This window comes from Canis aureus, chromosome 28 (assembly GCF_053574225.1).
Source record: "Canis aureus isolate CA01 chromosome 28, VMU_Caureus_v.1.0, whole genome shotgun sequence".
NCBI classification, from domain to species: Eukaryota; Metazoa; Chordata; class Mammalia; order Carnivora; family Canidae; genus Canis; species Canis aureus.
The window spans coordinates 34,850,827-34,876,832 of NC_135638.1; the positions used below are offsets into that span (position 1 = coordinate 34,850,827).

The window sequence follows — 26,006 nt, forward strand, 5'->3', positions numbered from 1 at the left end:
GGCGACTTGTGAAAATGCAGTTTCCCAGGCTCATAGACGCATAATCAGGATATCCAAAACTGCTGCTGGAATCTGCTTTTTTTTTTTTTTTTATCACTCTGAATCAAAACAGAGCTCATTAATGCATCATTGATGTGAAATAAGACAATTTATATTTTCTGGCATGGAATTTCTCTGCACATACAATAATTTGGCTCACCTGCCTACATCCCAGGAGCATGAGATACAGCATGGCTAGTTTTCTATTTAATATTGCTCTCTGCTTCTAGGTGCCATTTTATATTACTTTTGTATCAGCTAGTGGGAACAAAGGCCACTACATTAATCTTTCTCTATCAGTGCTCATCATCCATACCTCCTATTTTGGTATCTGTGTACTGTTCAGTATTACTGATTGTGTACTATATTATTTCACATGTATTTATGGTTCTTAGATTATTGTCTTTAGTTGCATAACTTGTGTGTATGTTTAGTATCCTCACCCAGATTTTAAACTGCTTGAAGATGGAAAGGAGAATGGTTTCTTTCCTTAATATTCTGGACCAGTGCCTTGCTCAGAGCTCTGAGGCCAGCAGGTGTTCATTAAATGCATTTTAACAGACTGGTTTTCTGTATACACGTCTTCAGTTTGAGAAGAACAAGTATGGCCTGGGAGCTCTATGGTAATGCAGTGACTGGATATCTATTATAGATTACCTAATAAGATATACGAATACAGCATTAGATACATGGCTCATTTGGCACCTTGTGAGAAGGCAGAGGCCATTTTGGTGTAGCCTTATTAGCTTACAGGAGGGATTTGTGATTAATTAAAAATGTTAGTGATCATTAGTACCTGAGAGTCAGGGGAAATGGTTATTCAACATCTGCTCTAATTATAACTTAAATGTGAAAAAAATTGCCTTTATTCTAGTCACTTCAATGTATTCCAGAAACATCTTAGAATAATAGATGACATTTCACTTAAGCCAGTTAGCATTTCCTAAAAACCCAAGAATGCTTTAGTTAATTATTCTGAAAAAGAACTTTTCTTATCAAATGGGAGAGTGTGTGTGTATGTGTGTATAGTATGTATACAAGTGTGTGGATACTTAGCAAGCCTACCTGATTTTTAGCTCTAATAAGGAGAGAGCATGTTCCACTAATATGTGCTAATTAGTGCATAGCATTTAGCCACAACTATGAAAATTGAAACCGATGTAAGGTTCTGTATCTTTGTGGTAACTCTCCATATCAGTAATCAGCAAATTAATATGTGTGCTTGTGTTGAAAAGTCAGTTTTTAACTTAATGATTTAAATGAAGTTTTACTGAAGGAAATCATTAGAAGTCACCGTATGAATGTTTCACTACTTTTGTTTCTAGAAATGCTCTCTTTGTGTGGATGTGGATCTGAAGTTTCTTTCAGAACTCAGGTAAGGAGGTGTTTTGGTTCCTCTGAGAAACTGGCACACTTAACTCCTTTAAGAAAATAGGAATTGACACACAGCTAACCTGGTCTCCTTTGTGCGACCCTTACAGCTAGCTGCTGGTCTTGGGGCACAATGGCAACTCTTAAGGAAAAATTGATTGCACCAGTTGCAGAAGAGGCTGCGATCCCAAACAATAAGATCACTATAGTGGGTGTTGGACAAGTTGGTATGGCATGTGCCATCAGCATTCTGGGAAAGTCTCTGGCTGATGAACTTGCCCTTGTGGATGTTTTAGAAGATAAACTCAAAGGAGAAATGATGGATCTACAGCATGGATGCTTATTTCTACAGACACCTAAAATTGTGGCAGATAATGATTACTCTGTGACTGCCAATTCTAAGATTATGGTGGTGACAGCAGGAGTCCGCCAGCAGGAGGGAAAGAGCCACCTCAATCTGGTGCAAAGGAATGTTAATGTCTTCAAATTCATTATTCCTCAGATAGTCAAGTACAGTCCTGATTGTATCATAATTGTTGTTTCCAACCCAGTGGATATTCTTACATATGTTACCTGGAAACTAAGTGGACTACCCAAGCACCGTGTGATTGGAAGTGGGTGTAATCTGGATTCTGCTAGATTTCGCTATCTTATGGCTGAAAAACTTGGCATTCATCCCAGCAGCTGCCATGGATGGATTTTGGGAGAACATGGTGACTCAAGTGTGGCTGTGTGGAGTGGAGTGAATGTGGCAGGTGTTTCTCTTCAGGAACTGAATCCAGAAATGGGAACAGACAACGACAGTGAAAATTGGAAGGAAGTGGTTGAAAGTGCCTATGAAGTCATCAAGCTAAAAGAATATACCAACTGGGCTATTGGATTAAGTGTGGCTGATCTCATTGAATCCATGTTGAAAAATCTCTCCAGGATTCATCCAGTGTCAACAATGGTGAAGGGCATGTACGGTATTAAGAGTGAAGTCTTCCTGAGTCTTCCATGTATCCTGAACGCTCGGGGCTTAACCAGTGTGATCAATCAGAAGCTGAAGGATAATGAGGTTGCCCAGCTCAAGAAAAGTGCAGATACCTTGTGGGACATCCAGAAAGACCTAAAAGATATGTGATTTCTGGCTTCTAGGCTGTAGAAATTTAAAACCATGATGTGATTAACTGTGAGCCTTTAGTTTTTCATCCATATACATGGATCACAGTTTGCTTTTATCTTTCTAAATATGTGAATCTGGGCTCATAGAATCAAAGCCCATGCTTGGTTTAATGCTTGCAATATGAGCCTTGAACAAATAAAATTAACTATTGTAGTGTGCTTCTAAAAAAAAAAAAAAAAAAAAAGAAAATAGGAATTGGATAATTGACAGTGTCTGCCTTCTTGTTTGGTTGCCAAAAATCTTAGAGCTAAATTTAAAGCTCAGCTATGCCAATTACGTAGAGATTTAACAACTAAGTATCTATGTTCTTTTATCATCTTGTCTTGACGTTCTACTCTTGTTTTTCCGACGCACCTACCTGGAATCCTTCATGGAAAAATGTGGAATGAATACATTCATAAAATGAAAAAGGATTGTCACTTTTGATTTATTATGAGGGAGATATTAGACAAGTCATAGAACCTCAGTTTTCATCTGCAAAAATAAGCATAAAAATACTTTCCTACCTACTTCCCAAGATGGCTGTGAGGATTAATTCAGGCCAGGTCAGTTGCAAGGAACAGACAAATGGTATTTTTGTACAGAAGGCCCTAGCTTTAAAGTTTAAGCTATATTTACTCTGAGGATTTAGGATTCTATGTTTTTAGAATATGTGGGGCAGACCATGCAAGACTAGAAAGGATAAGAAGAATCCTAGAAAAGGACTCATCCTAGGTTTAGGTGATTAAGGTAAACTCAGTCATGATCTAGGATCAAAAGATCACTATCAACAGGTGGAAGATTTTATTTTTAGCATTCTGGTCCTTTTATGCCATATTTATGCCAGGGTCTTGGGAGGGAAAGCATAAAAATTAGAAGAGTTGTTTCACTAAAGTCTCTGTAAGGTATTGAGAATGTAAAGTGACTCTCTTGTAACTAACAAACAGTACAAAGCAGAAATCTATCCTTGCTGCCTCCACTTCTTCACTTCCTATTTTGTCTTGAACCCCTTTGATCTTCTTAGTTGATTGGCCAAATCAAATTGTCAACAGTTGCTCTACCAAAATGACTGTGAAATGCTCCGTTATGAATGCCTAGGAGCAAAGTCCTTCGGTCTCGCTGGAATATGAGTGTTCTTCACGTTACCTTGGCCGACCTCCTCTCTTAATGGGCAAGACAGGATCCTGTTACCTCTCTGACCACTGCTCCTCCCCTCTGGCTAGTTCCTCTGTTGCAGCCCAGTCTCCAGGATCAGAGAGTTGGATGTCAGCCCTTCCAACTACCCTCTTTTCCCTGTACACACTTCAAATTACATGCTATCTTGTTTGATGAGTTGTATGAACTAGTAACAGAACCACAATGTAAGTTAATTAGTTGCTTTTAAGACTAGAACATATTTATACCATCTGGTCAAATTTGCATTTGAGATGCCTCCCTGAATAAGAGAAAAAGGAACCAGGGTATAGAGAATTGCTTCTAAATCTAGGCACACCCCTTAGTATTTGTAGACACTCATAGAAATATCATTTGTGTAGAGAAAAGAATTGGGAGCTATCTATCCAATGGATTCCTGGCTAATCAACCTCCTGAATTCTGACAACTCTAAATCTGTATTTCTATTTCAGAATTTTCTCCTGATATCTAGACTGACACTTTTTTTTAAAAGATTTTATTTATTTATTTATAGAGACACAGAGAGAGAATGAGAGGCAGAGACACAGGCAGAGGGAGAAGCAGGCTCCATGCAGAGAGCCTGACGCGGGACTCGATCCATGGTCTCCAGGATCACGCCCCGGGGTTGCAGGCGGCGCTAAATTGCTGCGCCACCGGGGCTGCCCTAGACTGACACTTCTAATAGGATCACAATACTTGAGTGTTTCTCAGGAACTCAAACTTGTTGTCTTGCTCTTGAATATGTTTATCCTTCTATACTCACTAACCCACCTGGAGTTATCCCAGATTCATTCTTCCTCTGCGTACTCCACATTTGGCCAAAGTTGCTTGTATTTCTGCACCATGTTTTACAAACCTGTCCTTTCCTCTAAATCAGTGGTTTGCACACTTCAGTGATCATGGGTGATTTGATACTGCTGGTTGAGTGGGTAGGAAGGGGCAAATCACACTCTGGAAATCAATGGCTTAAGTCTCTACTCTGACAGCCTTATTTTTTCCTCTAATACTCTCTCACTTGTCTCTCTATGCTCCTTTCCCCATCCCATAAGACTCCAGTGCATCCTTTAGCCAGTGCTGTCCAAGAGAACTTTCTGCGATAATAGAAATGTTAATTCTGTGCTGTCCAATATAGTAGCCTTTAGTCACACGAGGCTACTGGGCACTTGTTTTGTGGCTACTGCAACTGATGGACTGACCTTTTACGTTAAATTATTATTTGATTTTCAATGTGGCTAGTGGTTACTATATTGAATGGTGCAACTCTATTCCAAGGCAAGAATCCATTCATATTTCTTCTTCATTTAAAATATTCTAAGGGTTTCATATGGTCCATAGACTAAAGATAAATTACAATGTAATTCATGTTCAACCTGAAATCAGGTGGACCTGATCAAATATTGGCTCTAATACTTAATAGCTATATTGCTTTAGGCATGTGAATTCATCTTTGATTATCAGTTTCTTTGTCTGTCAATGTAAACTATTACAGTGATCATAGCAAGTGATCAATGACTAGAACCCATTAATTATAATAAGAAGTTGGTAACCTACAATAATAATGGTAGTAACAATAGTAATTCTCATTCCAAACTCTGTTGCAAGGCACACTAGTCCCTTCACAGTTTGGAGCTTGCCTAGCTTTCCAATTTTAATTTTGATATGCTGTGTCTTGTACCTTAGCTTCTAGACTCTCTAAATTGTGTGTGTTTTCCTCAAATGCTTTTACCTAATTCCTCCTTTTGTGCCTTCAGTTGTTTGGTAACTTGCTGGTCTACTTGGCAATCAGATCTTTTTATTTTGAACCCAAGGGGTTACCTTATCTATGAATTCCTTGTGCTTTTCCCTGTCATAACAAGTAGAGCTGACTACCTCCTTCTTTTAGTGGTAACAATGTACAATTTCTATCACAGCATCTATCACCTTTTATTGCATTTACTTGTCCACATGCATCTCCTCTTCCTAGACTGTGTTCCCAGAAAGCAGGGCCATTTATCACTTATGTGTTCCTAGGACCAGCATATGACACACTGCAGGCACTAAATACCTCTTTGTTGAGAAAATGAGGGGCTAGGTCCTATGGAAAAAAAGTTTTTGATAGTTCCTTGAGCTTTAGAAAACTTTTAAATTTTGGTCCAAGATTTGTTCCTGAGTAGCTATGTGGTTTCAATAATCTGTTGCCTCCTCTGACCTTTACCAGCTGGGAGTGGGGTGGGTGGGTTATGGTTGAAGAGTACTCTCAAGAGTTCACCTACCTCTAACACACTCAACCGCTAATGTCTGCTTTTATTTTAAACTTGTATTGTGGTTCACTGATTTGTAACATATTTTTTTGGCCCCAAGGAAAAGAAATAATTGAGTTTTTGAATGGAAATAAAGATTTGAAGTTAGTAATTATTATTTTTTCTTGTTTTAGCTAAAATGGATATCCCAAACATCTGCAGAAACTTTTATTTATTTTTTATTTTATTTTATTTTATTTTTATTGGAGTTCAATTTGCCAACATATAGCATAACACCCAGTGCTCATCCCATCAAGTGCCTCCCTCAGTGCCTGTCACCCAGTCACCCTGCAGAAACCTTTAAACACTGAAAATAAGAATTCAAAATCAAACTAAAAAGGTAAGGAAATAAGCAAAATATAAGATGTGTTCAGGAAACAGCAAGTATTCTGGATGACTAAGACACTGGACATAAGCTGGCCGGGGTGGAGGCAGAGGGTGGTTGGAGATGGGGAGATGAAGAAAAGTTTGGAAAGCAAGGCTGTGTAGATTGCAGAGAGGGCTTCATTTCCAGGCTCTGTAGTTTGTTCTTAATTCATCAGACAAAAAGGGAATGATGGGAATGTCAACATGGCTATAGTGTTTTGTAATAATCATATCAAAAGTGATAAAGAAGATAAAGAATTTTCAACATTGAGTTCTGAAATGACATTCTAGGAGCCTGAACTAATATGTTGATAAAAATTGAAAGAAGGTTAAGGAGACAAATACTGCAGTGGACAAATATTCTGGCCTTGGGTATTGATTAAATATGGAGAGAGAGAAAGATGATAAAACGTGACCCTTATTTCATGCCTTCAAGGAGCGTGGAACAAATCCCAAGAATATGGAAACTGAAAAGTTTGAGAGGGATGGCAAGGGTTTGGTTTGGATATATTGACTTTGAAATGATAATAGGGTATTTTATATGAATGTATAATAGGAATCCAAAAATTAAAAGAGGAAGAACCTCAAGGCATACTTAGGACTGGGAGTTTGAAAGGGCCAAAGAAAGAATGTAAGTAGAAAACCTTGAATCAAATGTCAAGTAGAATGCAAATGTTCTATTTGAGCAGAACCTCAGAGATCTGCTAGTTTAATATTCGTATTTAAGATAAAGAGATTAATCCCTGAAATTTCAAGGAAGGCTTAAGGAACTTATATCCTTCCATTATGGTTTACTCATCTATAAATAAAGGAGGGACTTGAGGCTAGTTTTTAACAGATAAATCATACAGATTGTGTTTCAGCCAACCAAGTATTTCATCATGACTGTTTTCATGCAGCATGGAGAAGTGATCTTGCCTGAAAGACATGTTCTCTTGGTTATCCAAAATGTTTTATATTTTTAAAAACCAAGACTAGTTTTAGGCCCCAGATTGAAATGGAGATATTAAGGATAACAGAATTAGTGCTTAGAGACTAATTCTGTTAAATACTAAAATTAAATGATTTAGAAGAAAGCTGAGTACATATCCTTGCTTGTTTTTAAATACTCCAAGCTGTAATTTGATAGCCCAAAGATAAGAAATGAAAAAAACAAAAATGGAGCTGACCTCTGATGTCCTGAACCAATAACAGACCAATGTGTAGATTTCCCTGGCCAAGAAATGATACAATCATTTTTCTGGCTGAACACTGGACACTTTAGGTTAAGAATTGGTTTACATAACAATTAGAAGACCACTGGAAGTTGAATTATTAGAAACTTCGTCCTGGTATATATTCCCCTAGTTATAGAGTCTCTGTCATCTGAGATGGAAACTGGAGATCCCATCTGACTCCTTTCTTAGAAATAAAATGCTCAGGAAAACATTTCAGGGTATAAAAAACAAAGAAAAGAAACTATAAAGGTTAGTAGGTCTGATTTTGATAATGTTTTTCTCATGGTGCAAGGCACTATAACCAACTTAAAAGGAAAATATATCAAAAGAAAATGCTTGCTATATGTACCATTAATAATTAATATTCTTAATATTTAAAATGAGATTTCAAAGCAAAAAGTATCAGAAAGTTTATATATATATATATATATGAATATTACTCAGCCATCAGAAAATGAAATCCTGCCATTTGTAATGATATGGATAGAGCTAGAGAGTATTATGCTAAGTGAAATAAGTCAGTCTGAAAAAGACAAATACCATATGATTTTACTCATATGTGGAATTTAAGAAACAAAACAGATGTAGAGGGGGAAAAAGAGGCAAATCATGGAAGACTCAACTATAGAGAACAAACTGACAGTTGATGGAGGGAGGTGGGGAGGGGAATGGATTAAATGAGTGATGGGTATTAAGGAGAGCACTTATGGGCACTTGGGTGGCTAGGTTGGTTAAGCATCTGCCTTCAGTCCAGGTCATGATCCTGGAGTCCTGGGATTGAGCCCAGCATTGGGTCTCTTTTCTGCCCCTCCCTCCACTCATGCTCTCTCTTGCTCTCGCTCACTCTCTCTTTTCAAACAAATAAATGAAAATCTTTAAAAAATAAAAAAAATGAGGGCACTTTTAATGAGCACTGGGTGTTATATTAAGTAATGAATCACTAAATTCTATTCCTGAAACTAATATTACACTGTGTGTTAACTAACTGGAATTTAAATAAAAACTTGGAACAAAAAAGAAAGAAAGTTACCTTAGAGGAAAACAAATAAATGGACAGATGTTTTGCAAAGGAGAAGTAAAAATTGCCAAAGACCATTATAATATTTTTTTGAGAGAGAGAGATAGTGCAGGTGGAGTGGGGAGGGACAGAGGCAAAGGGAGAGAGAGAGAGAATATTAAGCAGGCCTCATGCCCAGTGCAGAGCCTGACAGGGCACTCGATCTCATGACCCTGAGATCATGACCTGAGCCGAAATCAAGAGTTGGACACTTAACCAACAGAGCCTCCCAGGCACCTCAGACAATTATAATCTTCACATTGATGAAAAACTTATCCTCTCATTGCCAAACCCCTATCCAGTGATCCTAATCCAGCAATATTTGCCTGTCTTTGGCAAAGATAAAAATTATAATATCTAGCCTTAGGGAAGCTAGCTTTCATTTGGTGGGGGTATAAATGTTCTTCAGAAAATGTGGCAATTTGAACCATAATCTTAACAAATATGCAAACTTTTTGTGAAGGGCAGGCTTCTAAGAGCCTCCAATTTTATTCCTTTCCATTTTATATATCTGTGAACTCAATGGGACAGAACTCCTGTGTTTAGATTACAATATATGACCAAAGTGAAGAGACTTTACAGATATAATGAAGGTTGCTAATCACTTGACTTTGAGTTAACCAAATGAGAGATTATCCTCAATGGGCCTGACCTATTCAGATGAGTCTTTTTAAAGAGTCCAAAGGTGAATGACAAGAAGCATCAGCAGATGCCCTTCTGTTGGGCTGAAGGAGCAAACTATCATGTTGTGAAGTTGGCCACATGGCAGAGAATGGTAGGTTATTTCAGAGCTGAGGAACAGACCTTCAACCACAAGGAACTGAAATCTGTCAACACCATTGGGCTTAGAAAGAACCATGAGCCCCAGACAAGTTTGTGGTCTTGGTTGACACCTTGAATGCAGCCAGCTGAGGTGCCAAAAAGAAAATGCAGCAAAGCCCTGCCAGATGTCTGACCCTTAGAATCTGTGAGATAATAAATGTGCATTGTTTAAAGCTGAGAAGTTCATGGTAATTTGTTCCACAGCAATAGAAAAATAACACATACTTTGAGTAAGTCTAACTGGGAATTTATTCTGAGGTAATAATCAGGCACTCAAACAAAAATATATGTATAAGGATGTTTACTATAGCATTATTTATTGGTGGAAGATTAGAAATAAGCTAAAAAAAATCTAACAATAGTTGATCGATTAAACACATTCTGGTATATCATGATTATTTGGAGGAATATAAACCAAAGTGGTAACTGATTATATGAGTAGTAAGATTAGTGGGCCAAGAAATTCATCTTTGATTTTTATTTTTTTGACAAATATCTATTGGTTTTTAAAACAGCCTTATTAATGTATGATTTAATATCATTAATATCCATTCATTTTAAGCACACAGTTCAATGACTTTGAGTGAATTTATACAGTTGTGCAATTGTCACCATAATCTAATTTAAGAACACTTGTTCACCCCAAAATATTCTCTTGTGCCTGTTGGCAGCAATCCTCACTCCCACTGCCAGCCTTAGGCAACCACTGATTAGCTCTCTGTTTCTATGATTTTGTCTTCTCTAGAATTTTCGTATAAATGGAACTAAATACACATATAATTGTGTATGACTTCTTTTATTTACAGTATTTTTTTAAAAGATTTTATTTATTTATTCATGAGAGACACAGAAAGAGAGAGGCAGAGACACAGGCAGAGGGAGAAGCAGGCTCCGTGTAGGGAGCCTGACATGGGACTCGATCCAGGTCTCCAGGATCAGGCCCTGAGCTGAAGGCTGCAGCGGTAAACGGCTGAGCCTATTTACAGTATTTTTGAAGTTCATATCTCTCAGTAGTTTTTCCGTTTGTATTGATAAATAGTATTCAAGTCTCAATATGCTATATTTTGTTTATGCTTCGTTGGTTGATAATTTGTGTGGACATATATTTCCACTTCTCTTGAGAAAATACCTGGGAATGGAATTGCTGGGTCATATGTTAAGTATATATTCAACTTTTCACGAAACCACCAAACTGTTTTCCAAAGTGACTGAACCATTTTACATCACCACTAGGAACATATAAGGTTTCTAAGTTTCTTCACATTCATGTCAATACCTGCAATTGCTGATCTTTTTTAATGCAGCCATTCTACTGGTATGTGGTTTTAATTTGCATTTCTGTATTAAGGATGTTGAGGATCTTTTCATGTGGCAATTAGCAATTCATACTTTTTTTGATGAAATGTGTATTCAAATCATTTGTTCATTAAAAAAATGGATCATCCTAGTAAGTTGTAAGTTATTTATATATTCCAGAAACAAGTTCTTTAACAGATACATACTTTTCAAATACTTTATTTCAGCCTATGCTTCTTTTTTCATTTTCCTAAAGTTTCTCAGGAGCAAAACTTTTTAAATTTTTAAATGAAATTCACTTTGCAATTTTTTTTCTTTTATAGATCAGATTTTTGATATCACACACATTGGATAAATTTTTGCCTAAATCAAGGTCAGAAAGATTTTCTCCTATATTTTCTTCTAGAAGTTTTATAGTTTTAACTCTTCTATTTAGGTCTATGTTCTATTTTGAATTAGTTTTTGTGTCTAATGTGAGCCAAAGATCTATATTTATTCTTTTCCCTCATGAATATCCAATTGTTTCAGCATTGTTTGCTGAAATTATTCTCCTTTTCCCTTTGAATTGTCTTGGCCTTTTTGTCAAAATCCTGTTGACTATAATGATGAGAGTTTATTTCTGGACTCTATATTTTGTTTCATTGATCTTTATGTCTGTTACTCCAATATTATTACTCTCTCTAGATTATTAGTAAACCTTTATGATTAGTTTTAAAATAGGTTAATGCACATTAAACAAATTTGTATTTCTTTATTAAAAATAGTCTTGCATTTCCATATAAATTTTAGGGTCAGTTTATCAATATCTCTGAAAAATGCCTGCTGGAATTTTAATAGGAATTGAGTTGAAACTATACATACAAAATCTAGGGGAGAACTGCTATAATATCAATAATGTCTTCTAATGCAATAATGTGGCATGTCTTTTTTCATTTAGATCTTCATTAACTTTCTCTGAACAATGTTTTGTAGTTTTTAGTCTACATATATTGCTCTTATTTTGTTAAATTTAATCATAAATATTTTATTTTTCAATCTAATTATAAATTGAATTATTTTCTTAGTATCATTTTGATATTGTTGCTACTAGTATCTAGAAATACAATTGATTTTAAAAAAAATCAACTTTATATTTTAGAGCAGTTTTAGTTTTACAGGAAGATCTGAGTGAAAGGTACGGAGATTTCCCATTCAATTGACTTTTGTATATGTAGCTTGTATCCTGTGATCTTGCTAAATTCACTTACCAGTTTAAATAGATTTTCTTGGTAGACTTTTAAAGGACTTTCTATGTAAGGATCATGTCATCTGTGAATGAATAATTTTAATTTTTGTTTCCAATCTGTATACCTTTATTTTGCTTGCCTGACTGTACTGGCTAGTACAATGTTGAATAGAAGTGGACATCCTAGAGTAGACATCTTTGTCTTGTTCCTTATCATAGGTGAAAAGTATTCAAATTTTCACTATTAAGTATGATGTCAGCTATGCACTTATTAGATTGAGAAAATTCCTTCTATTCCTAGTTCCTTAATAGTTTTTATTGTGAATGGTTGCTGGATTTTTAAAAAACTAACTTCTTATTTTGGGGAAGGTTAAGACTCATAGTAAGTTCCAAAAACAATACACAGAATTCTTGTTCATCCTACATCAAATTTCCTTCAATTGTAATATTTTATAGAATCATAGTACATTGTCAAAACCAGAAAATCAAAGAGGGTACCATATTATTAAGGTATGCACAGAAGCTTTATTTGGATTGAGTATTGGATATTAACAAAGACTTTTTCTGCATACATTGAAATGTTCATGTGGCCAGTCTTCCTTTCCTAAAGCAATCCTCACTTAATCATTGTCTCTAATTTTGCTAATATTTTGTGAAGGAGTTTGTGTCTATATTCATGTCACATATTCTATAGTTTTCTTGTGATATTTGGGTCTGGTTTTAATATTAGAAAATACTGAATTGGTAGAATTCAGTTCCAAATGTTATAGTTTTTTGAGTTTTTGTGTAGAATTGACATTATTTCTTTCTCAAACATCCCCAGAGAATCTATTAGATCTTTTTTTTTATTTTTATTTATTTATGATAGTCACAGAGAGAGAGAGAGGCAGAGACATAGGCAGAGGGAGAAGCAGGCTCCATGCACCGGGAGCCCGACATGGGATTCGATCCCGGGTCTCCAGGATCGCGCCCTGGGCCAAAGGCAGGCGCCAAACCGCTGCGCCACCCAGGGATCCCCCAGAGAATCTATTAGGACCTGTTCTTTTATTTGTGGGAAGACTTTGAAATACTAACTCAATTTCCTTCTTTGAGGTAGTAAGAAGAACTTTTTAGAAAATGCTTGAAAGATTTCTGTTTCATGATATACATGTCCTGCCCTTGAGTGAGGGGGTGTTTTGAATCTGATGGGATGTTATTCTTGTGGCTTGGTTATGTTACAACAAGAAGCAAGGGCAAAGGGATTTTGGAGACATAATTAAGGTCTCTAATCAGTTGATTCATGGTTTTAAAAGGGTAACCATGAAATAATCAGGTGAAAGTCCTTAAAAGAGGGAGTAGGAAAAACATTCTGTTGCTGGCTTTAAAGAATTAAGTCACCAAGTTGTGAGAGATTGTGGGTGAGGACCACATGGTGGGGGATTTCACACTGCCTCTAGGACTTAAGGGCAACTTTCAGCTGACTGCCAGCAAGAGATGAGCCATCAGTCATACTATAGCAAGGAAATGAATTCTGCCAACAACTTTAATGAGTTTGGATGCCATCTTTCCCCAGTCAAACCTCCAGATGAAAATGAGCCCCACTGTCATGTTGACTGCAGCTTTGTGAAATTCTGAGCAGGGAACTCCGCTGTTTCCAGACTCTTGACTCACAGAGCTCAGAAAATAAATGGATATCACTGTAAGATGCCAATTTTGTAGTAATTTGTTACAAAGCAATAGAAAACTAATGTACTTTTTATAAGTGTGTACCTCAAAAGTGTCTTTTGTAGACAGATTATAGTTGAATCTTGCTCTTTTATCCAGTTTAATAATTTCTTGACTATTAATAAAGCATCTAGTTCATTAATATTTAATGTATTTCTTGATGAGACTGGCTTTATATCTACCATTTTTGTATGTTTCTATGTCTTATATAATTTTCTTCCCTCTCTTCCTTCTATAACTGCCTTTTTTGTGTTAAATACTTTTTAGTGTATCATATTAATTCCTTTATTAACTTTTTGAATATTTTTTGAGGTTTTTTTTCTCACTAGTTACCCTAAGGAATGAATATGCATGTTTAACTATGGTTTACCTGAGTTAATGCTGACTTAACTCCATTAAGATATGTTAACTTTGAAAAAAAAAAAAAGATATGTTAACTTTGTTAACAACATATAACTCCACTTATCTCTTCCTTTCTGCTATTTACAAATACACACATATTTCTTTTACATTTACACACATATATATTTCATTCATATATACTCAACAATGAATTTTTACAATTATTATTAAAGTTTATTTTAGGGGCACCTGAATGGCTCAGACAGTTAAGCATTTGTCTTTGGCTCAGGTCATGATCCTGGGGTCTTAGGATCCAGCTTCAGGTTGGGCAACCTGCTCAGTGAGGAGTCTGCTTCTTCCTCTCCCTCTGTCACTCCTCCCAGCCCATGCTCTCTCTGCATCTCAAATAAATAAATACAATCTTTAAAAAAATAAAATTTATTTAATTTACCTACATGTCTGCCATTTCTAGTGTTCTTCATTTCTCCCTATGGATTTTAGTTTCTGTCGAAACTAAACATTTTATTAGGCCTGAAGGACTCTTTTAGTACTCCTTGTAGGTTAGGTCTGCTAGTAATGGATTCTCTCAGTTTCGATTTACCTGGGAACTTGCTTATTTTGCCTTCATTTTTTGAGAAATAGTTTTTCTGGGTATGGAATTCTTGGTTGGTGAGTTTTTATTTCTGTTTTTGTTTTGTTTTGTTTTTAATCAGCACTTGACTATGTCATTTTACTGCCTTCTTGCTTCCATTGGTTCTAGTGATAAGTCAGTCATTAATCATATTGCTTCACTCTGTATAGTATATCATTTTTCTCTTGCTGCTTTTAAGAGTTTTTCTTTGGGGATCCTGGGTGGCTCAGTGAGTTAAACCTCTGACTCTGATTTTGGCTCAGATCATGATCTCAGGCTAGTAAGGCTGAGCCCCACATTGGGCTTTGTGCTCAGCACAGAGTCTGCTTGGGATCTCTCTCTCCCTTTGCCCCTTCCCCCACTTGTGCACATTCTCTCTTTCTAAATAAATGAATAAAACCTTTTTAAAAAAGTTTTTCTCTTTGTGTCTCAGAGGCTTGAGTATGGTGTGTCTAGGTGTGAATTATATTGTTGATCCTTCTTGGGAGATAAGGAGCTTCTAAGATTTACAGATTATTTTTCATCAAATTTGGGAAGATTTTAGTGACTATTTCTCCACATACATTTTTTTTCTCCTTTTTTCTTTTTTCCTCTGGCACTCTCATTTCATATATGTTGGGATGCTTAACCTTGTCCCACATGTCTCTGAGGCCCTGTTTATTTTTTAATCTTATTTTGTTTTTATTAGATGAGATAATTTCTATTGATCTATCTTTCAATTCACTGTTTCTTTCTCCTCTCTTCTCAAACCTGCTATTAAACATAACAAGTAAATTTTTCATATTGATTATTAGACTTTTCAATTCTAGAATTTCTACTCGGTTCTTTTTCATAGTTTCTGTTTTTCTACTAAGATTCTTTATTTGTTGAGTGAGTCATTGTCATGCATTTTTTCTTTAATTCTTTGAACATAGTTTTTTCTTTTTTTTTTTTTTTTAAATCTTTGGAGTTACTTATAATAGCTGCCTTAAAGTCTAACTTTGCTAAATGCATCATTTCAGCAACCAGAGTCAGTTTCTATTGACTACTTTTTTTCCCTAGTACCAGTCACACTTTACTGATTGCTTAAAAATTAAAATTTTAGAGAACATGTTGTAGCAGCTCTGAATTCTGATTTATTTTTCTGAGGATTTTATAATATTTATAATATTTATTCCCTATGAGATGCAGCTACTGAGGTTGATCCTGTGTCTGCATAGCATAGTAGTCAGTCAAGACTTAGGCAAAGAGAAATAAACTCAAGCATATAAAGTCAACTGATATTTGACAAAGGAGCCAAGAAAACTCAATGGAGAAATGATAGTCTTTTAATAAACGGTGTTGGATAATTGGATATGCACACATAAAAGAGTAAAACTGGACTCTTATACCACTCGCAAAATTAACTTGAAATGGATTAAGACTTAAATGTACAACATGAAACCACGAGAAGAAAACAGGAATAAGGCCACTTGACATGGGTCTAGATAATTATTTTCTGGATATGACACCTAACGCACAAGCAACCAAATAAAAATAAGCAAGTGTGACTACATCAAATTAAAAAGCTTTTACATAGCAAAAGAAACTACTGACAAAGTGAAAAGGCAACCTACAGAGTGAGAAAAGATATTTGCAAACCATATATCTGATGAGAAGTTAATATTCAAAATATATAATGAACTTGTACAACTCAATAACAAAAAATAGTCAAATAACCCAATTAAAAAATGAGAAAAGGACCTGAATAGACATTTTTCAAAAAAATATGCAAAAGGTCAACCAATTGCTCAACATCTAGTCAGTAGGGAAATGCAAATTAAAACCATATAATATATCACTTCATGTCTGTTATAATGACACCAAAAAGACAAGAGATAACAAATGCTGGAGTAGGTGTGAAAGAAAAGAAACCTTTCTGCACTCTTGATGAGATTGTAAATCGCTATGAAAAACAGTATGCAGGATTCTCAAAAAAATTAAAAATAGAACTATTATATTATCTAACAATTCCACTTCTGGGAATATATCCAAAGAAAACAAAAATACAAACTCAAAAATATATATTCATGCTCATGTTCATTGCAGTGTTACTTATCATAACCAAGACATGGAAATAACCTGATTGTCTACTGACAGATGAATGGATAAAGAAGTTGACATATATATTTTATACATGCACACACAATGGAATATTATTTGGCCATAAAAATGAGCAAATTCTGCCATTTTGAGGCACCATGAATGGAACTTGAGGGCATCATGCCAAGTGAAATAAGTCAGACAGAGAAAGACAGGTACTGTATGATCTCACTTATACATGTGATGTAACAAACACCCTCCCCTGCCACTGGAAAGGAGATTAGACATGTGATTGTTAGAGGTTGGGGCTGGGGGCAGGGGTAACTGGAGGAAGCCTGGTCAAAAGGTACAAATCCCCGTTTTAAGATAAATAAGTGCTGTAGTTATAATGTACAATATAACTATAGCTAACACTGCTGTGTGATATATAAGAAACTTGCTGGAGAGTAAATCCTAAAACTTCTCATCACAAGTAGAAATTTTTCTTTTTTCCCCTTTTCTTCTTTTCTTTATATTGTATCTTTATGGGATGAAGGATAGCAGCTGAATCTATTGTATAATCATTTTACAATATATATGTAAATCAAATCATCACACTGTGCCCCTTAAACTTATATAACAATATATATCAATCATTTCTTAGTAAAACTGGAAAAAATATTTGGATGGAGTTGTTTTCACACACTTTGAGCCCATAAGACTGTACCTTCTGTTAATCAATCTTTGTGTGGATCAGGAATCCCATTTAGAATTCTACCATTCTCAGCCCTGCCTTAGCTTTAACTTCCCACCAAGGTCCTTCAAGTCTCCACTGCACATAGGCATTGGTTCCCAGTAGGCCAGGAATGTGTGGATCCTTCTTGATCTCTCACATTCAGGGTTTTCCTCTTTAATTTCTCATTAGTCTGTCTCTTGCCCCAACCAGAAGGAAGGATGAAAATAGTCTCTGTGAAGAAGGTCACAGACCCACACAGCCCTTACCTGGAGCTCTACAAAATTTTCAAGAATAAATAAATATCAACTTATTGCCTGCTTTCATTTGCAGAGTTCTAAAATGTCGTTTTCATAATTTTTCTAGTCTTATTTTTTTTTCCCTGAGAGGATTTGCTGAATTCTTAACCCTACTACAGCTCGAAGTTGAAGTTATCTATTGCTCATATATTAAACAAACCATAAAATTGTATTTTAGGGTTATTAGATGAGTCAAGTGTAAATCACGATTTCAGGTCTGTAAAGCCCTTGATCATAGAGCCACAGGTAGTTACAAATCCTTACATTGTCAGGCTCTGATTTCCTGGTCTGTTATACGAGGTTGGCTCACTATGGTTCTTTATAATGTTATGAGAAATACATAGCATGCAAGTTTGGTCTCAAGCCTCATTCCCAATACACGAAGCAAAACTCCAGCAAATTAGGTTGGCCACATTATATTTCAGTTGATTGTTGTTGTGCAGGCCATATGGAAGATCTATATGATGGTAAAGATAAATGGTGGGCAAGAAACCAGAAAACCAGGAATTACAATCATTTAATTAAAGAGGTGAATCCTAATAAGAGAAATACAAACTAAATGTACTAGTTAGCAAGCCCCATCCTGAGCCTGTTCTCTAAACCACAATCTCTCCACTGATCAAAAGCATCTTACTTATAAGCTAGACATTACACAGATGAGTGGATTTGGGTTTAATTAATCAAATTTCAGTAGCATGGGTTTGCCTGGATTCATTTTGAATGTTATGATCCCTTCAATCAGTGACTTAGAAAATAAATGTTTGCATTTTCAAGACTAAGTTTTATTTTGCACAAAATGTTTTCATTTCATTGCCTCATTGACTGTTCGTTGTACAGACTGAATCTTGTTCTTTGGCTTTTTTTTTTTTTTCCGGCCTCCTTGGTTTATTGATTGAGCAAAGTGCTTCCGAGCGGCGGAGCCCGGCCCCGATGCGTACAGTCGTTTATAAATGTAAACCTCTCCTGCTGCAACCGGCTGTATACGAGCGCCCAGGGGAGGCCTCCCAAAGCCCGGTCCCGGGTCCGCCGCGCTCAGAGGTGCAGCGCATAGAAGGCGGGCCATAGGTCTGAGGATACTGGAAGTCCAGGTAAATGGGAAGATGAGCACTTTATTGAGTCACTCTTTTCCAGAGCAGTGACTATTTTATATGAATAAAATGAGGTTTAATAAATCATCTGGTAATGCCAGTCTTATGAATAGAAATGTATAAAGCATAGAAAAGAAAACTGATGTCTTGTCAGCCTAAAAGTACCCTGAAAGAAGAAAGGAACTGCAAATTGTACAAGCTTTGCTGTTCCTACTTTTACTGTTCTTTTTAGCAAAATTGACAGGCATCTTGTTTGCCAGGGAGCTTTGTACCCAGGGCTGACTCAATCTCAGGAGTGAGAGTGGCAGCTTGGTGTCATTCACTTGCTGACCGATATCCTACCACGAATATTTGACAGACAGAAGCCATTCACTGTGAGGGGTTAATGCTATTCTCCTTCAAAATGGATAGTTTAATAAACCACGCATCAAAATGGAATTAAGGAAGTCTTCAGTTCCCCAGTCTCAAACTCCCAATTCTTTTGCTAAAGAGAAAACAAACATGGAAATGTAAGGAGCTTATTGGCTGTCCCTTAAAAGTCTACAGGTTGGAATAATTCTCATGAAAAAAATAAATAGATCCTGCCTGAATTTTATCACAAGCTGCAAAAGGACTGCTGATGACAAGCAGTTTCTTTCCTGTGAAGGGAGACCTATGAGGTGGTCTTTTAGGTGGTACAGAACAGGTGCCATTTCATGGCACTCCACAAACTCTCAATTAAAGAGTAATTATAATGGTAGATAGGGATACTAACATAACAGTCTTGTCAAAAGACTTGTCAAGTGGAATCTCATTCTTTCCTTTCTTTCTTGGCCAACCTCCTTAGAAAACTGATCTTCATTTGCTGTTTTTACGTCCTCCCCTCTCAGCCCATAGCAAGAGCACTGGGGATAAAAGTGTATGATGTCTTCCATGATTTCAATCTTGGATGCATTGATTTGGCTTTCACTCTATATCTTATTTAAATCATATCCTCTTTCCACTCTTGCCAAATGAAGTGGTTTCTAATATTCTCTTTTGCTCTCTGACCTTTCAACTATTAGCACATTCCCAGATTTAGCTTTGATTGTCTCATAACTGGCTGATCATACAGATCCTGTCTAGAGAGATGGTCTACATAGATCACCATCTGTGCATTTTTATCATTAGGGACTGTATTCCCCCACTTCAACCATTGCTTTATTTTTTCCAACCAGATAGGATTCCATCATCTCAAAAATTGGAGTGAAAGAATAAATGTTTTCTCTGAAGTTAATAGCAATTAGATATTTTTCCTATCCAATTTTTCACAAAAAAGGGATTTAAGTTTTTGACAACAAAAATATAAATGGGGAATAAAGTATCCTTTTCTGTAAGGGCCTGCTTTCTAGAGGTGCTCTGTCCCTCACTCTGTAGGTTTTGACTGACGTAAGCAGGTGGTCATTTCCTTAGATAGTTGAAGAAATCTAGAAGGAAGAGGAATCCTCTTCCAAAAGGTACTGCCTGGCAAAGGGCTTGGTTGTTACTGAATAGGTATTTGTTTGATGGTGAATTACTTTTTTTTAAGTTATTGCTTTTTAATTTTTACATTCATGTCCATCAGGGAGATTGGTCTGTAATTCTCCTCTTTAGTGGGGTCTTTGTCTGGTTTGGGGATCAAGGTAAGGCTGGTCTCATAGAATGAGTTTGAACAGTTACTTTTTAAATTGTTTTTGTCATTTGTCAAAAGCTTTTGGTGTATTGGGAGAAGGACAGGCCATTTCTTCTGATTTGCTTAATTATCAGGTTAAGTGGGAAAGCATCCCACTCAAATCTTCCTCCTCAGCCAGCATGTGATCATTCTGTTCATGGTCCAAAAATGAACCCTAGAAGATATAAATTTAGGCCAAAAAGTTGAATCCATGATTTCTAGGTCTTTTTATTTGAGGGAAAAACAATTTGTAAGCCTTCTTTAAATCAGTAAAAGTCTCATATTAATGGAGGCAAAGATATCTATATAGTCACTTTATATAAAATTAAATGTATGTAAAATAATCAGAGTATAGTGCCCTTTTGTGATTTGCTTCTCTCTTTCTACTCAGCATTATGTTTTAAAAATTATCCACATTAATATAGCTGTAGTTCATTCATTTTTGTGACAATATAGGATTTAATGATATAATTACATTACAATTTTTATTTTTCCTCTTTACAATCAATGGACATTTAGGTTGCTTTGTCATAATTATAGATGCTGCTGCTATGAATAACCTTGTACTTACCTCCTGATATGTGTGCAAGAATTTCTCTTGTGTAGGGTAGTGGAATTTCTGAGTTTTTGGACTGAGTGTATAGTAAGCTTTAATAGGTAATGCCAAACTTTTGTTTTCCAAAGTGGTAATATGATGTACATTCCTATTTGCAGTGAATGAGAGTTTCCATAACTCCACTTGTTCACCAACTCTTGATACTGTGCAATTTCTAAATTTTTATCAATTTGCTGATGTGGTTTTAATGTGTATTTCCATGACTTCTAAAATATTTGGGTATCTTTTGTAAAGTTTATTAGTAATTTGTGTTTTCTCCCCCATGAAATGACCAAATGATTCATCTTTTTTTATTGATTTATAGAAGTTCTTTATATATTTGGTCAGTAATCCTTTGTCAATTATATATCTTGCAAAGATTTACCACTTCTCTACTTGTCATAGTCTTTCTGTGAGAGGCCTTTTCATTCATTTTATTCATTCACTTAATGTAGTTGAACTTGTGCATTATTTTCTTTATAGCTTTCATTTTCTATATCTTTAAGAGAATTTATCTATACCTTTAGTGCAGAAAGGCTTTCTTCCTATATTTTGTTTAAAGGTTTGAAAATTTTGCCTTTCATATTTTATTTCTTCATGCATCTGGAATTGCTTTTATTTTCTGTTATGAGGTATGAGTCCATTTCAATTTTTTATACGTATATTTTATCTCTAAATCAGAAAGGGTCCTTTTCCTTTGTCACTGTTATGAAGTACCAGTCTGACATATATCAGGTATGCATATAGTCCATTTCTGGGCTATCTATTTTGTTTCATTAATCTCTTTATTGATATCTGAAGCATTGCTTCATAGTTTTAGTTCCTAGAGGTTTCTCTTAGCCTTCATGTTTGGCTATATTTTGACAATTACCAAGCCTTTTTTTTTCTGTATAAATTTTAGACTTTGCTTATGCATATGCAAAGCCAAGTCGGAAGTTTTACTGGAATTACATTATATCTATATATTGTATGGGGATAACATCTCTACAATATCAAATCTTTCCACATGGATTTCTCTCTATTAAGTTTTTCAATGTTTCTAAAGTCAGATTCTTAATTCTTATACATATTTTAACTCTGTTTCTAGTTATAATTTTTTGTGCTGCTTTGAATATATCACCTCTTTTTGAGAACTTCATTTTCTAACTATTGTTGCTGGAGGGAAATATAATTGAATTTTCCATGTTGCATTCATACTCATCAATTTTATTGGACTATGAATAACTAATATTTTGCTCATATTTTTGTTTTTATTAAATATAAATAATCATAAATCTGCACATATGCAATGTTGGCTTTTTTTTTTCTCCCCTCAGTTCTATGTCTCTTGTTCTTATGCAATGAAAAATAACATTCAACTACTGAACCTGATCTTTGCTGTGGAATTTTTTTCTTTTCATCACTACTAATTGTTGAATTTTATCAGCAGTTTTTCTGCATCTGTTGTCCTTCATTAATCTGTTAATATGATATATTATAATAGCATATTTTCTAATGTGTTAACTTGCTTCTGGTCCTTGATCCTAGAGAGTTATCTTAGGATAACTTGGATTCAGTTTACTAATATTTGTGTGTGATTTCTGTGTCTATGTTCAAGAAAAAGGAAGTCCTATAATTTTTCTTTCTCATAATCTCTTTGCTGTTTTATAGATCAATGTTATACTAGTATGAGAGAGAGTTGTATAGCATTCACTTTCTCACCTTTAAAGAGTTTGTTAAAGATACAGAATTCCTGTATAAAACCAAATGAGCCTGATGTTGACTTTACAAAAACAATTTGACTCTACCAATTATCTTTAATGGTTATAGGAACACCCAGACTTTCAAGCCCTCTTCACGTGTTTTAAAATTCACCTTTCTAAAATATGCAGTTCAGTCTTGTGCAGCCATTCCTACCATCTAATTCCAGAAGATTTTCATCACTTCCCAAAGAAATATTGTTCCTTTTAGCAGTTATTCACTATTCTCTCTCCACCCATGACAACCACTTTCTGTCTCCTTTAGACATTTCATATGAATGGAATCATCTAATGTGTAACCTTTTGGGTCTAGTTGTTTTTACCTACCATGATGTTTTCGAGGTTCATCTATGTTGTTAAATGTATCAAAACTCCATTCCTTTCTAAGGCTGAATAATATGCCATTGTAAAAATATATCATGTTTGATTTTTTTTCCTTATTGACCCATGGACACTTACTTTTCCCCCCTTTTTTGTCTATTATGAAAAATGTTGTCATGTATATTAAGGTACATGTATTCGTGTAGACATATGTTTTCAGTTGTCTTGGATATATGCCTAGGAATTGCTGCGTCATGGGTGTGCATCTTCGTTGAACTTTTTGAGGAACTATAAAGCTGCTTTCCAAAGTGACTCTACATTCCCATCACCAGTGTATGAGGGTTTCAGTTTATCTACATCCTTACCAATGCTTGTTATAATCTGACTTTTGGTTTTATCTATCCTAATATGGGCAAAGTGGTGTGTATTCATCTTTGAATCAGTAATTTTGTCCATTTCAACTAAGTTTTCAAGTTTTTAGGCATAGTTGTTTATAACATCCTTCATGGATATTATATTAATAATTATATATTAATAATCCTTTTTATTCCTTTTAAAATTTTGTGTTTCTTTCATTTTGACCAATTTTGTAGATAATCTTTTTTTTCAAAGAAAGAACTATTTCTTTGTTAATATTCCCTATTGTACCTTTCCGTTTTATTTATTTCTGGTCTTATGTTTATAATCTCATCTTTTTCTATTTTCCTTGGGCTTATTCTGTTTTGTTTGTTTGTTTGTTTTGTTTTAAGCTTCTTAATCTGGAGGCTTAACTCATTAATTTTGAGCCATTCTTCTTTTTCTAATATAGTCTTCTATAATTTAGTATTTCTTCCTAAACATTGCTTTAGTTATATCTCACAAGCAGTAATTATTTTTCAATTTCCATAATGGTTTATACTTTGACTCATGGTTGTTTTGGATTTGATTTTGTTTTTTCAGACTTGTACCTTTAAACTGATAAATATTTAATAAGTTATGTTTTCTACTGATTTATATAATTTTGTAGTCAGAGAAATGTTATACGTGTAAAACCAAGTCTGAAATATATTGAGACCTGATTTATGGTGTAGAATTTGTTCAATTTTCATAAGTGATCCATGCATACTCTAAAGGTACATGCGTTCTTAGTTGAGTGCAATGTTTTATATATGGTCATTACTAGCTCAAGCTTAAAAAATTTTGTTTTTCAAATATTCTATGTATTTCCTCATATTTGTCTACTTCATCTATTATTTACTGAGAGCTGCATTAAAGTCTGCTTTGATGATGGATTGATCAATTTCTTTTTATATTTCTGAAAATCTTTGCCTTTTATATTTTGTTGGTATATTATTAGATACCTATATATTTACAATTATTATGTTTTCTAGTGATTTACTTATTTTTAAGTGTTTTAAGTTACCTTCTATTGTTATGTTTTACTTTAAACCTCTACTTTTTTTCCCCTGGTAATTGACCAATTGCACCAGCTATACGTACATATACTTTTATTATATTTTTACTCTTTAATCTTTTTGAGTCCTTAAATTTTGGGAGTATTGTTTTTGTAGAAAAAGTCTGAAAATTCTTGTGTTCTAACTGGTGATTATATCATTTACCATCACTGTTATTTTTAATATATTTATATTTATCTCTACCCTATAATCTGAGCTTTATACTTTTCTTATTCTTTGTCTCTTTCTGCCTTCTTTGTCATCACTCTGATTGATTAATATCGCCTCTCTAACTCTATTTTTCTTACTATGAGTTTGTATGTTAGGTACTCTATTTATATTCTTTTTGGAGGTTGTCTTAGAAATCTTAACATGCAAAAGTTCTGAAGTTTAAATAGAATCTCTGCCTTCCTTTTAAATAATTCCCAGACCATAACTTCTTTTAAGTCTGATCACCCTATCCAGATTTATATGCTGTTATTTTTCCAGGATTTTAACTATCTCAAAATCTGAAATCCTCTAAATTAGACATTATTTTAAAATATTTAATACCAACACTCTGTTTATATTTATTTACCTACATAATTATCTCGTCCACACCCCTCACCATTCTTTTGTGCATTTTACATTTTCTTTCTGGAGTCGTTCTTGTTCTATCTGAAGTTATATATATATATATATATTCCTACATATTCCTGTAGTGGAGATCTGTTGATATTAAAATTTCTATTTTCTTTGTAATAAAAATGTCTTTATTTTGCCTTTGTAGTGAACTATATTTTCACTAGATAAACACTTCTCAGTTGACAGCTTTTTTGCTTCCACACTTTGAAGATATTCTAACATTGTCTGACTTCCATTTCTGTTCTGGAGAGCCCAGTTGTCTTAAAACTGATTTCTTTGTAAATAATCTGTCTTTGTTCCTTCCTCCCACCTCTCAGCTCCTTATATTCCACTATCTATCTTTGTTTCTTTGGTTTCCTGGAACTTCAGTATGTTGTATTTATGTTTACTCTGCTTAAGAGTAATTGTTAGGCTTTGAATATGAAGATAGGCATATTTGATTAATTCTGGAAAATTCTCACCCATTATCTCTTCAAGTATTGTCTATCCCTAATTAGGTTATTCTTTTGAAATTACAATTAAATATATGATAACCCCTTTTTACTCCATCTTCTATATATTTTAACATTTAAAAATATCTTCTATGGTTTTGTCTTCTTGTGCTGCATTTCTTCAGATTTCTCTTCCACTTTACCAATTACTTCTTTGGGTATAATCTGTTTAACCCACTCATTAAAATTTTAATTTTAGTTTTTCAGTTTTTCAGGTGTTCTATTTAGTCCGGCTTTACCTGATTGTCTCTTATTTCTGCACAATGCTTTCATTTTTTGAAAATATTAAAAATCCTTATTTTATCTTT

At 34.8% G+C, this 26,006-nt stretch overlaps 2 protein-coding genes across 3 annotated transcripts in view; one reads left to right on the forward strand and one right to left on the reverse strand.

Moving 5' to 3' along the window:
- XKR4 (XK related 4) overlaps positions 1-26,006 on the reverse strand; it is a 443,574-nt gene that overhangs the window by 61,835 nt on the left and 355,733 nt on the right. The window lies entirely within an intron of this gene.
- On the forward strand, positions 1,544-2,548 carry LOC144300246 (L-lactate dehydrogenase B chain-like). The gene has a single exon (XM_077876147.1). It carries the CDS (start codon positions 1,544-1,546, stop codon positions 2,531-2,533), a length of 990 nt encoding a protein of 329 aa, XP_077732273.1. The 3' UTR covers positions 2,534-2,548.